The sequence below is a fragment of the Nipponia nippon genome, unplaced genomic scaffold (assembly GCF_047370975.1).
Source record: "Nipponia nippon isolate SJK-2023a ecotype South Korea unplaced genomic scaffold, ASM4737097v1 scaffold_2, whole genome shotgun sequence".
NCBI classification, from domain to species: Eukaryota; Metazoa; Chordata; class Aves; order Pelecaniformes; family Threskiornithidae; genus Nipponia; species Nipponia nippon.
In genome coordinates, this window is record NW_028262336.1 from 35,826,449 (window position 1) to 35,838,964 (window position 12,516).

Below are 12,516 nucleotides of genomic sequence, written 5' to 3' on the forward strand. Positions count from 1 at the left end.
TCTGTTTATTTATTTATTTATTTTCTGAGAAAAGCAGCAGAAGTTTGAGCACATAGGATGTGTAAAAACAAATTGAGATACTGTAAGAATATATTACGGAGGATTATTTTAAGTGACTTAGGAAAGGCTGACTATATGTGATCTAATGGATCTTGATTTGTATCTTGCATAATCCCTGCCAGGAGTAACTATAATCACTGTTCTGCTGATCTGTATTGCTAAGCAGACTTTTTTTTTCTTGGATAGCATTACTTATGTTTAAGTAATTGGAATAATGTATCCATTATTTGCTTCAAAAAAGTAAAGCTTTATAGTACTCATTTTGTGGAAAACACTTGGCTCTTCTCATAAACTGTATCACAGACTTAAAAACACTTTTTGATGTATGTTTAAAAAGCCACCAAAACCCAACCAAACAAAACCCCAAAACCCCAATATACTCACCCCCAAACAAACAAACATAACCCTCAACCTTGGTTTTTACCTCTGATTAGTGTTGAATGAAAAACTAAATTTTGTTCACTCTGAATCTGCCAGGTATGCACAGTATTCAACCGTGCATTTATATGTGAAATTTATGTTTACCTCCTCAAAAATATTTTTTTATCAATCTCTTTACAGATGTGTTGTACTTTCTGACCCTTTGAAAGACTCTTCCCGTTCTCAGGAATCTTGGAATGCCTTCCTGACCAAACTCAGGACATTGCTTCTCATGTCTTTTACAAAAAACTTAGGCAAGTTTGAAGATGACATGAGAACTCTGAGAGAGAAAAGGACTGAGCCAGGGTGGAGCTTCTGCGAGTATTTCATGGTCCAGGTAAGAGTCTCTTTCTATTGAAGAAAGTACTTGAGTCCTAATTTTAATAATGGCGTTGTTTTGTTGTAGTTAGCTTTCCGGTACTTTTAATGTTTTGCCTGTTCTTTGGGGGTTGGGGCAGGAAATATGAAGACTGGTATAAAAGCATCATTTTTAGATCTTGTTTGCAGCAGGTTTGTGTTACGTTGTAATACAGTACTATTACAGAAGCCGAATCTTTTCAGGCTTGTCAAAGTTTTATGGACTTCAACTGAAGCAAGCAAATTGCATCTAGAAAGTGTTTCAGTAGTTGCTCTTGGATTTTGGGTAAATGTCCCATTACTGTGCCTGTGCAAAGACACTCAAAACTTCTAATTGGCATTTAATGTGAATGTTGCTATGCTTTCTTTGTTTAGATTATTATCAGCATGTATGGAGATGATTTTTAGAAAAGTGCCTATTTGAAGTAATCCGTATAGAGCATGCCTTGAATTCTATTTCTTTGATATTTCTAAATATGTCTTTGTTTTAGCTGGTATAGAGAAAAGCAAGAAACTCTTGTTTGATAGAATTAAAGGTCTTGATTCCTTTGGAATTTTCTAGTTCCTGTACAGTGCTGTTCTCCACACCAATTCCACCTCATCTTCGTGTCTCCTTTGACTTTGTGCACTACCTCTTGCATATGATATATCTAATTCTCCGACTTTTTCTACTTACCACTTTGGTTCTCTTTGTGTACAACTGAGCCTTTATTGATTGCAATTAGTGCCTTCACAGTGTAAACAGAGGGGAAAAATTATTACTATTATGGGAGATGAGTCTTCAGCAATTTTTTTTTTTTTTTTTTTTAAACTTGGACTTCTAACAGATGTATGAGCAATATCTTGTAGTGAATCAGGATCTGGATATGCAACAGAATTTACTGGCATAGCTGTATGACTTAATCAACTTTTGTGAACCTCCCTGTGTTAGGAAGAAATGGTGCATCTGCTGCCATGACAGGTTTTCCTATCTATGTGAATACTGGAAGGGGAAGAATGTAGGAAAAAGTTCCCAGAGCTCTATGTATGGATGGGGGCAGGCTGGAATACCAGATATGACTACTATCAGTAACATGCTTCTTTATTGCTTGTGTGTCAAAAGGAAGAACTGGCCTTCGTCTTTGAGATGCTGCAGCAATTTGAGGACGCGCTAGTGCAGTATGATGAACTAGATGCCTTGTTTTCTCAATACGTTGTCAACTTTGGGGCTGGTGGTAAGTGTCTTAAAAAGTTAAATAAATGTTAAGTGTATTAATTTCTAAACAACCCAGTGCTTTGGGTACCATATGTGTACATGGGTGAAAAAGATGGTACATTGCAGTGAAGATGCACTAGGCAGTTTATGCTCTTGTTTTATGCTGTATGCAGACTCAAGTGTACATCAGTTATAGTCTATTAAAGTTTTGTTTTTCATCTCTGAGGCTTAGAAGCAATTTTTAATGAAAACCTGCGTTTTGCTCTTAGTCGATGATCGTTACAAGTGGAGCCCTGGAACTCTGTAATTACATAAGTATCGATCTGGCTGAGATACAGTTGCTGTTTTCACAGCTCACTGCTAAGTTATTCAATAAAGAGCTTCCTGGAGAAATGTGTTCAGTTTTGCTTCAAATTACATGAGACGTTTGGTAATCGCTACAAAACTGAATAGAAATATGTGCTTAATCTGCACTACAGAAGATTTAACTTTCTCTATAAGAAAAATTACTGTGCAAGAAGTATCAAATAACTTTAAACTATTTTAATGAGCTAAGCGTATGTTATATAACAGCTTTAATCAGGTATGTGTTATGAATCTGGTAAAAATATAGTGCAGGAGTAATTGCAGGGAAATACGTGTCCTGACTGAACCTGATGCTATATCCGAAAGTGGGGGCACACCTGTCGATGATGGCTGAGTAAGAAATACTTAAGTAGATAAAGCTTGTTTGTTTTGAACTTCAGGTAGGCTTAACTGCTAAGAAATACCTTACAAACTGATTGCCACTATTCTAATAACAAATATGCAATTAAGACAAAATGCCTATGGGGTTTGAATGTTCTGAAATTCAGTTATCTACTTAGCTGTGGAAGTTCTGGGTTTTTTGTTTCGTTTTTGAAGTTAAGGTATTAAGTCACTTATCCATATGATAAACTTTAGAAAGAACAAGACAGCTGTCAACCTCTGGAGGGAGGAAGAAGAGGCTTTGATAGAAAGCAGTGGTTAATTCTTGGATATTAACTTTATTTACTTAGATGGTGCAAACTGGCTGACATTTTTTTGCCAGCCAGTGAGGAGCTGGAATGGTTTAATTCTCCGGAAACCAATAGACATGGAGAAGAGAGAGCTAATTCAGAATCAAGAAGCTACTCTACTGGACTTGCGTAGTTACCTATTTTCTCGCCAGTGCACGTTATTAATCTTCCTGCAGAGGCCATGGGAGGTTTCCCAGCGAGCATTGGAGCTTCTTCACAACTGTGTACAAGAACTCAAGCTATTAGAAGTGAGTCAGTGTAATATATTCCATTATGTAAATGATTTTATCCAATGATGATCTAACAAGATTTTTGAAGTTCAGATGTCGGTGACCAGAATACAGTAAGCACTGGCTGTGAGTTATCAAAATGATGCCGTAATAACAGATTGTAACAGTGCTACAGTTGAATGTTTCATCACGAGGATGTCTTGGAAAGAAATTTGGAGACATCACATCTGAGAACCAAACCTGTATTTAGTTAAAGTATTCTAGTCTTCACCTGGAAAGTTAACTTCTTAAGCTGGTAGGTAATTTGTCTGCTGCTTTCCTGGATTTATTACCAGTCTCTTGAACTATAGTTCCCATCATTTAAATCTATAACAGTGTTGTATTGAAGAAAATAAGGCAGAGTGCTTAATATGTTGATATGCAAGCTAATAGTCTGTAACAAAAAGCAGTTTTGAACTAGAAACAGTGTCTACAGTAGGGCTTCTTACTGCCATGCAAGTTGGATGCTGCTTTGATCGCCTTTTGTGGTTCTTACTTTGTGATTCCTTTTGGTGCCCAGTAAAGCTCTTCTGTGTTATGCATGTGTCTGGCTATCTCATCCAATGACAGAAGAAAGAGCGAGAAACAAGTGACAGCGCTCAAAGCTTTTTGTCATGTTGCATGCATCCATGCTTTACTCCTCCTCCCTCCATACTTTAGCTTCTGCTGGTGTTTTTTAATTCCCTAAAGAGGCTTTATCAGGGATGTTGTACACTGATCATCCTCCATGTATGACCACAGATGTTTATGAGTTGAAATACATCTTCAAGAACAGCATAGTGCCCATGAGAATAATTCTGGATTTCACCTTGTGACTCATCCGTGTCCTTAATCTCGTGGGTGTCTGGTTCTCTCTTAGTTTTATCTCTGCTATTATAACAGTAGCTGCTAACTTTTGCCTGTCTGACATTGTAGTAAGTTCCATGCATTCCATCTGTTCATCTGCATTTAAAAACAGAAAATCTGCTTCGGATGCATTGCCTACACCTTCATGTATTCTAAAAGTGACATGTAATTCCTATAGGTAGTATGTTTTGTGTGTGTGTTTTGTGGTTGTTTTTTTTCTTTCCAAAATAAATACATGCAACCTTCTAAATCTCTGGAGGTACTTCCCGCAGTTCCCCTTTTGCTCCATCCCAAGTCTGTCCTGTGCCTCCAGCATTTGGGGCTCTTCTCTTCACTCTTATTTCTGCTGTTTCTGTTGTGATGTGGTGATCCAAACTGAATGCGTGTGTTCGGGCTGTGAGACAGTGACACTTATTTGTGCATATGCTGTAGTTATCCCTGTTGTGATCGTTTTTCTTAGTACAGGCAAACCTCTTAATGTGGCTTGACACCACTGAACACACAGCAGAACTCTAAACTACTCTGTTCTTATGATCTTCCTCTTCCTGAAAATTCTTTCAGAATTTAGATCTTTATTTTTTATTCAAATGCATTGTGCTTGCATGTTGAACTTTCCTATCACATTAGGCAATTATGTAGTTTATTATGGGTTTCAAGCCTTTCATAGTCTTTCTAAAAGGTATATTTTTGCATTGTTTATGAACAGGATTTTGAGACACCATTATTGTGATTATATTCCAGATCTTTAGTTATGCTCATCTTTATCTTGATTCTTGAAATATTCTAGTATCAAACTCTCCTGTCTTTCTCCATTTGCTGACTGATAAACCCTTCTTGGTCTTTTTCCTTTTTTCTTTCTCTGTGGGTTTTTTGTTTATTTATTTGTTTTCATCTCCATTCTTTAATTAGTTGTCTGTGACACATACCTTATCCTTTGATTAACGAACTTTACTGTTGTGAAGGAAATTTAGACTAATTTCTTTTTTTTCATTTTTTTTTTTAATCTACTTCTTAGCATACTTTAAATTTCAGTCTTAGTTAGATCTGATGTCTCCTTAGGAAAGTAGTAGTATACTTACAGAAATTTTTCCTAACTCTGCTTTCCTTAGGCTTAGTTTCCAAATTTTTGGAATTTTTTGAAGTACTGGTACCTATTAGTCCTCTTTTCCTTCTCTTTCATCTTGGTGAATATATCAAATCTAGTTAATATAATCGCTATTTAGTTGCTTAGCTGTCTTTGTTTCATGAACTAATATATATAAATCATTCAGGAGGGTAGTGAGAGTTGGCCTGTTTTTTGTGTATTCTTAGAGTAAGCTCTTCCAAGAGGCTCTGCTACATTTTATCAAGAAAAGTATTTTGCTTAAGTATTTTGTCATCTGACTAATGTTTATTTCCCAGTTAATTTTATCTGTTCATCTTCAGGTCTCTGTTCCTCCTGGAGCTTTGGATTGTTGGGTATTTTTGAGTTGTTTGGAAGTCTTACAGAGAATAGAAGGCTGCTGTGATAGGGCTCAAATAGACGCAAATGTTTCCCACACAGTTGGCTTATGGAGCTATGCCACTGAGAAGGTAAGCAAATGATGTGTTGCGGTTGTGGTATTACAGTTTTGAAGGAGACCATTTGTTTCTGTGGAACAGATTTTGCACTTTTTATTGTGGAATTTAACATGGGGTTCTGTATGTTGTCTCGAGTCTAGTCTAGATGAGACATCCAAGTTTATATCCACTTTTCCCACTGTCAGATGAGGCCTGGGAATAACTAGGGTGTTTTTACCTCGTTATCTGCCCGCCCCCCACCCTGCCCTCCCAGTTTGATAACTGGCTGATTAAACTCCAGAACGAACTCAGTCCATCTTGATGGACAGAAGGAGCATGAATTTCAGTTACGGCAGGAGAAGCTGCCCAGATTTGGATGCATTTACCATTATAAATAGAGATTAGAGCAATCTGTTTACATAGTTCATTATTTCTTCAGTATATTAGTATGGTAGGAATAGACCCCTAACTTCACTGAAGGTGTTAGCCTTGGTGGCTTGTGAAAGAGGCAAATAAGTAATAATTTGCAATTTTTCAGCGACCACCCCTTACCATAAATAAAAGTTGTAAAGTGGCCTTTTCGGTTTGGTTAAGCCCCTTCCCTATTTACGTGAATGCCTTTTCAAGTTCCACTTATTCCATTTCTATGAAAGAGTTGGTGTCTAAGGTTGCTAAAGATGACAAACTCCAGAAACTACTGAAATAGCGTACTGTGATCTCCATGGATGTTTTTGAAGACCATCATAAGCTCATCCTCTTGTTTGCGTAACCTGCAGAGTATTTTCTATTTATTTTAATCATAGTTTGTTCATATTTCAGTAGACTTAGGAATCCGTTAACTGACCCTAGGAGGTCCTTGTCTTATTGCAAGAGCATAGAAAGACAATTTCACCTTGAAGAGTTCCTTTTTAAAAAAAAGGGTGGGAGGAGAGCAGAATAATGGAAACAATTCTTTGGTTAAAGTGGTGATGGGTGGATCAGATTCTTCCCATGCTCTTTACATGTTTTTATGGAAGGTATGTAACTGAGTTGGAAATGTTCCTGCCATTCATAGCTCTTTTAAGACAAAGGGTAAAGGGAAAAATTGTAGGATAATGAGTAGCAGTAAGGTGGAACAGACTGAATGAAAGACATTTAGAAACTAGTGACAAAAATAAGTGGAATTAAAAAAAAAAAAAGAGTTAATGGCCATCCCCATTTTATATGGTGTAGAGTAATATGCCAAGCTGAGGCCTTTTTTCTTTTGCAGGCTTACCTTGGTAGTTGATTGAGTCATTCTAAATGAATTAACTAAATGACTCCCAGAACTGAACTTCTTTAAGACAGTATCCTGTCTGTTGACTTCTGGGTATCAAGCGTACCAGCTGCTGTCTAGAAGGGATTTTATGGTAGTTAGCTATGCTGATCATCTCTTTTTCAAGAAGGTTTTCGCCTGAATACTATACTTAGGGTGAATTTGCAAGCTTGTCTAATCAGCGTACTGGAAACTGCCTGCATTTCTTGATGATATAGTTTTCAAAAATACAGACAGAGTTATTAGAAATGATCTTTGGCGATAACTGCCAAACATCTCAAGCTTTGTCCATGTTTATATGGAAAAACAGAAGGATTTGTTCTGATTAGGTGTTATGCATGTGTTCCAATGTTATTTGAGTCAGTAACTTCTATGCAATTTAGTTCTTAAAAAAATTAATTTCTACTGTGAGAATAACAGTTACTTTTGAAAGGTTCTCTACTTTCTTCCCATGAAGCCACTTTAATATGGATGTTATAAGAAGTATAATACGACAGCAGTGGAAATGTCTTGTAGGAATGATGTAATTGAATAAAAGGAGTTTTATATTGATTTTGTAGCCTATTGAAAACAAGCATCTGGTTTCTCTTATAGTTAAAATCTCTGGGTTATCTGTGTGGACTTGTGTCAGAGAAGGGACCCAATTCAGAAGACCTTAACAGAACTGTCGATCTGTTAGCAGGGTTGGGAGCGGAACGCCCTGAAACAGGTATTACCAGGAATGTACGCATTCTTTCTAATAACTGACATGGTCTTAAATACATAGCGTACAAATACATCAGTAATAATAATTTCCAAGTATGCCTACATATATATAAACATCGATAGAACTCTGTTACCTCTTACGAGTTCTTTTAATGTGTGTCTAGTAGTTTAAATTATCAATGCATCTCCTTTCTGTTGCAAATATAAGTGGTTTTTTTTCCATTAATGCTTCATTCACCAGCATTTTGGTAAATAGTCTTGAACAATACTGGTTTTGAATAAAGTTTTTAGTACTTCCAGACAAGTAATAAAAATAAAATTACTTGAAAAAGAAATGGAGCATCCTTGATCTGATGCAAATAGATAACCTGCAACTGGAGCTACAAAATGATATTATTTGAGTTGAAGTGATATTATTTGAGTGACTGAACAATCAAATTTATTTACTCCTTGTGGATTTTATCACTTGCAAAGATATTTCTGCCAGGAAGAAGCTTTCAGATGTTAAATATACTAGAAAAACTGGTATCTTTGAAGCATTAGCTGACAGGCTGGCGCTTCACTTGCTCTTGTAGGTATGATGATGTACAATTCTTAATTCAGTGCTATGGTGCCTGTTTTATTTGTTTAAAATGGGGACATGTTTCTTGTAGAAATACTGACACATATTTGGTGTGGCAAAGACTTATAAATTGAGCAAGCTATTTCAGAAAAAAACTTGGTCTTGCTAACCATTTTCCTTTGAAGTACGTTGTTTAAAGTAGTAAAATGTCTTTAAATTACAGTATAATTCTGTCATGCTGATTTATAAATCCAGCGGTGGGGAGTTGTGAGAATATTACTCTTGGCACAATATGGTATTTAAGTACAATTGTGTGTGTTTCTGGGTTGAATAAATGTTATGAAATACTGTGTGGAGAAGTCAGTAGAGTTACTATATTGCTACTTGCCTTTACCCTGCTACCCTGAACATCACTCACATGTGCATGCACACACAGAGAGTTGTGAAACAGACTTTCTTGATCTTGTTTTTAGAGCCTGGGGAAGAAACTCATAATGTGTCTTTAAATGTTAGTGACGTTTCCCACATAAAATTAGTTTTAAGTTTCCTCTTCACTTTCTACTGAAAGAAAAAGCGGGGCGGGGTGTGTTGTTAAAACAGGAATGTAAGTGGCATCTCTTGTTCTGCTTTTTTCTAAAGCCAATGCATCGCAGAGCCCTTATAAGAAACTTAAAGAGGCCTTATCATCTGTAGAAGCTTTTGAAAAACACTACTTAGTAAGTATGAGTTTTCGTTATTTATATTAGTGTTGTGTGTTTACATTATAGATTGAATAGGGCCAAAATTTTCAAACCTGAGAAGACTGAGAACATAAATCTGTATTTCTGTATTTTGGTATCCAAGGTTACTGCTTACACACTGAACACAACAAGGCTTATTTGTGTTACAACTGGAACCCTGTATGGGCCCTGAGTTTCATATATTTAGATTAACTTTAATATTTACAGTTATGAGTTGGAAGTTATTATCTGTAAGTACATATACTTAGTTATTAAAAAAGCCAATGTCATGGCTATCATACTCTGCTATCCCAAAATCAGAATTAATTGAACCTTCCCCAGAAGAATATTGATGTGTGAATTCAGCTTCCTTTTGAACGGTTTAGACTTGCGTCTTGCAATGGGTGTTACATGGTTTAAGTTATACTGTTGAATTTTTTTATATAAAATGTGGGACATCTTTGGATAATAGGGTTGGAGCTGGCATAGATTGAAACATTAGAATTCTCATTGTGCTTTAGTATGCTGACAGCTCCCTTATTGAGGAGCCGTTGTAATGATATTCTGGGTTTTTTTTTTAATAGAAGATTGTTAAATGAAACAAACTGTTTCAACTGTCTGACTGTCACAATAGTGTGTTTGGGTTTTGGGTTCCCCCCCCCCCCCCCCTAAATAATTTTCCTCTGAAATTTCTTATCTTTTCAGTACTGCCATTAAAGTTTTCTGGGGAAAAGTTGGAGGAAAACTGAGCAATTGTTTTTTGTTTTTTGTTTTTTTTTTTTTTAAATCTGAAAACTAGGCGGTACTTATTTTGACAAAGTTTTATTGAAAGAAAAAGTCTCAAAAGATTTCGTCTGAAGATACCGGGTTTCATTTTTATACTTCATTTTTTTTATAAGACTGGTTGGATAGCTGGACCAAAACTAAAATCTTCAGAGTTGCTAGCTGCTCTAATATATTCAGTTCCAAGTTGCACCTGAAGATCTTGGCTAAATTCAGCAGTATCTTCCTAAATTTAAGAAACTAAGTGGGATCTGCAGAGTTTGCCAATGAAAATATTGCCATGCCTGTTTGTATTTCTGACTGCACTTTTATGCAACAGAAATTCAGATATCAGATACACTAGAAAAGATTTTCTATGTAGTTGTCACATAAATATATGCAATTTATATATACCCATATTTTATCCATGTATTCAGTGGAGAAGAGCAGAGAATTAGTTAAAATTTCCAGACACAGCTAAGATAATTTATTTGCATTTAAAATTTTAATGAGTCTGCAAAGTAAAATGCAGCTTTTCAGACATGTTGAAAGCAAGAAGTGATGAACTTTCATTACCAGAAAAGGCTTTGTTCTCATTCAATGGCTGCTCTCATGCAACAACTTCCGAATCTTTTCTAAGACTGTCAAATCTTCTACAAGCATGTTGGCTTGTACCTTAATTTTGGGGGAATGGAGCTTTTAATTTGTATGTGTAGCTGGTGTCTAAGACCTCTCTGATTATACTGATCTGTTAAGGAGTGATCACTTAGTTTATTGTAGGATATTGTTGTGAGTTCTTAAATGAAGAAGTGATTTTTCTAGGCTCTCCATAAGACACATCAAAAATAGCCTAAGAAAGGCTTTGGGAGCTCGTTCTAGGTAATTTTTCTGCCCCATAGGAATAGATACTTTCTGACAGATCCTCTGCAGAATATTTAGGCAGTTGGAAGCTCTTAAGCAATTTGTCTTGAAGGACAGATTATGTCTTAATACACTAAGTGAAGGAGAAGGAGCTTCTATGGAAGGCTGTTGACAGTCAGAAGAGGCTGCAGGTTTGTAAATATGATGTGAAATGTTTTTATGTATCTGGCCAGAGATTATTATATACTTGAGAAAAAAGTTTGGTGGTGGTATACGGTGTGTGTTGTAACTGCTAATTTTGTGAGAAAGAATTGCTGCTGTTATTACAAGCTTAGGGCAAGTGTGGCTGCATTGGAAATTAAGCTTAAAGATGACTGAGAAACTTCAATTTGGGATTGCATAGCTTCAAGCAAAATTCCTTTAAGGCACTCTTGCAAAAATACTTATTCCAATTGTAACTTAGCATTTTGCGTTTAATTGTATATTTACATACTGCAGACTTTCATATACTTAATCGTGTTACATGCAGCTTGAGTGAAAGAATCATGTACCGCATTCTGTATGTAGTTGATTTGGTTTTGAAGTATTAGTTGTGGGTCTCTGGGGCAAGCTCTAGTATTGTTCTAAATATGTTATGCTGTGGTGTATCTTGCAATGATGATCTGCAAGATGATCTACACAATCCTGCAATGATGATCTAATGGCCTATAGTCACTGAGAAATAGCTGCTTTCAAAAAAAGACAGGGGGATTCAACTGTAAAGAAATGCTTGTAACTGCATCTCATCTAGTATTTTGGTGGTTTTGAGTTGCCTTATCTAATTTTTAATAGGCTTTTTTCTTCTGCTGTTTTTAACACAGTTATGGGATAATGACCAACTGTAGAAAAAGGGAAGATGACCTGTTACAAACCACTCTATATTGCATGCTGGGGGCAAGGGGAAATCTAAAAAGTGACTCATTCTGGTCATTTTGTTATAGTAACTTAGTTACTGGCTAGGAGTTTGTGTGAAATACCATATAGCTACTAAAAATACATAAAGCTTATAATAGTTTCTTTTCTTTCAAACAGGATCTGTCGCATGCCACCATTGAAATGTACACAAATATTGGAAGAATTCGCTCAGCTAAGCTTGTGGGAAAGGACTTGGCAGAGTTTTATATGTAAATGAATATTTAAAATGTCTTAAATGCATTAGCTTTGAAAAGTTTGAATATAATCCTTGAGGAAAATATGCTTGTATTTAAAAAGGAATTTTTAAAATTATTTTTTTAAATGTAAACATACCCCAAGTTTCAGGCTGTATTTCAGAAAAAAAAAAAAAGAAAAAGAACACCATCAGTCTCTTTATATCAAACCCTAATTCTCACCTCGTGATTTAGTACTCTTACCTTTAACTGTCCTATGTTCTTTGGCTTGATCCTTTCTTCTCCTACGGGAGAAAAGGCCAATGGGGCGGGGGGAGGAAAGAGGTAACTGCACCTACTATAGCCTGCTTTGTAATGTGGCTTCTGACTTGTTTCAAAGTTTATAGTTAACTACATATACATATATGTATACCTAAGAAAAGCCAGAAACCATGTTCTTTGGAGAGTAATCAGTTTCATATTAGAGGTTATGATTGCAAAATATTTGTTTCCTCCACTGTGAAACTTCCAGTGATTTTATTCCTAATTTCCAAATATATTTTTGTGTTTATCCCTGCTGCTAAATTCCAACTAAAGGAACCTCCTGCATTGATTTTCTGCTTTATTTTATTTTTCTTATTTAGAAGAATTTGGGAGTCCTAAGTGGTTTTTTTGGGAAAACATGTATTGGCATGCTGCTTACCTGTGTTCACTAAAGCAGTCTGATCTTATAGCTGCAACAGATTCTCCTAAATTAACTTAA

The 12,516-nt window shown here is 35.9% G+C and overlaps 1 protein-coding gene across 1 annotated transcript in view; it reads left to right on the plus strand.

Moving 5' to 3' along the window:
- TRAPPC10 (trafficking protein particle complex subunit 10) overlaps positions 1-12,516 on the plus strand; it is a 45,024-nt gene that overhangs the window by 13,591 nt on the left and 18,917 nt on the right. Inside the window, exons 5-11 of the mRNA XM_087758596.1 lie at positions 622-817; positions 1,940-2,051; positions 3,070-3,317; positions 5,610-5,756; positions 7,612-7,726; positions 8,924-9,000; positions 11,698-11,789. Coding sequence (XP_087614722.1) covers positions 622-817; positions 1,940-2,051; positions 3,070-3,317; positions 5,610-5,756; positions 7,612-7,726; positions 8,924-9,000; positions 11,698-11,789 — 987 coding nt within the window. The remainder of the gene's footprint in view (positions 1-621; positions 818-1,939; positions 2,052-3,069; positions 3,318-5,609; positions 5,757-7,611; positions 7,727-8,923; positions 9,001-11,697; positions 11,790-12,516) is intronic.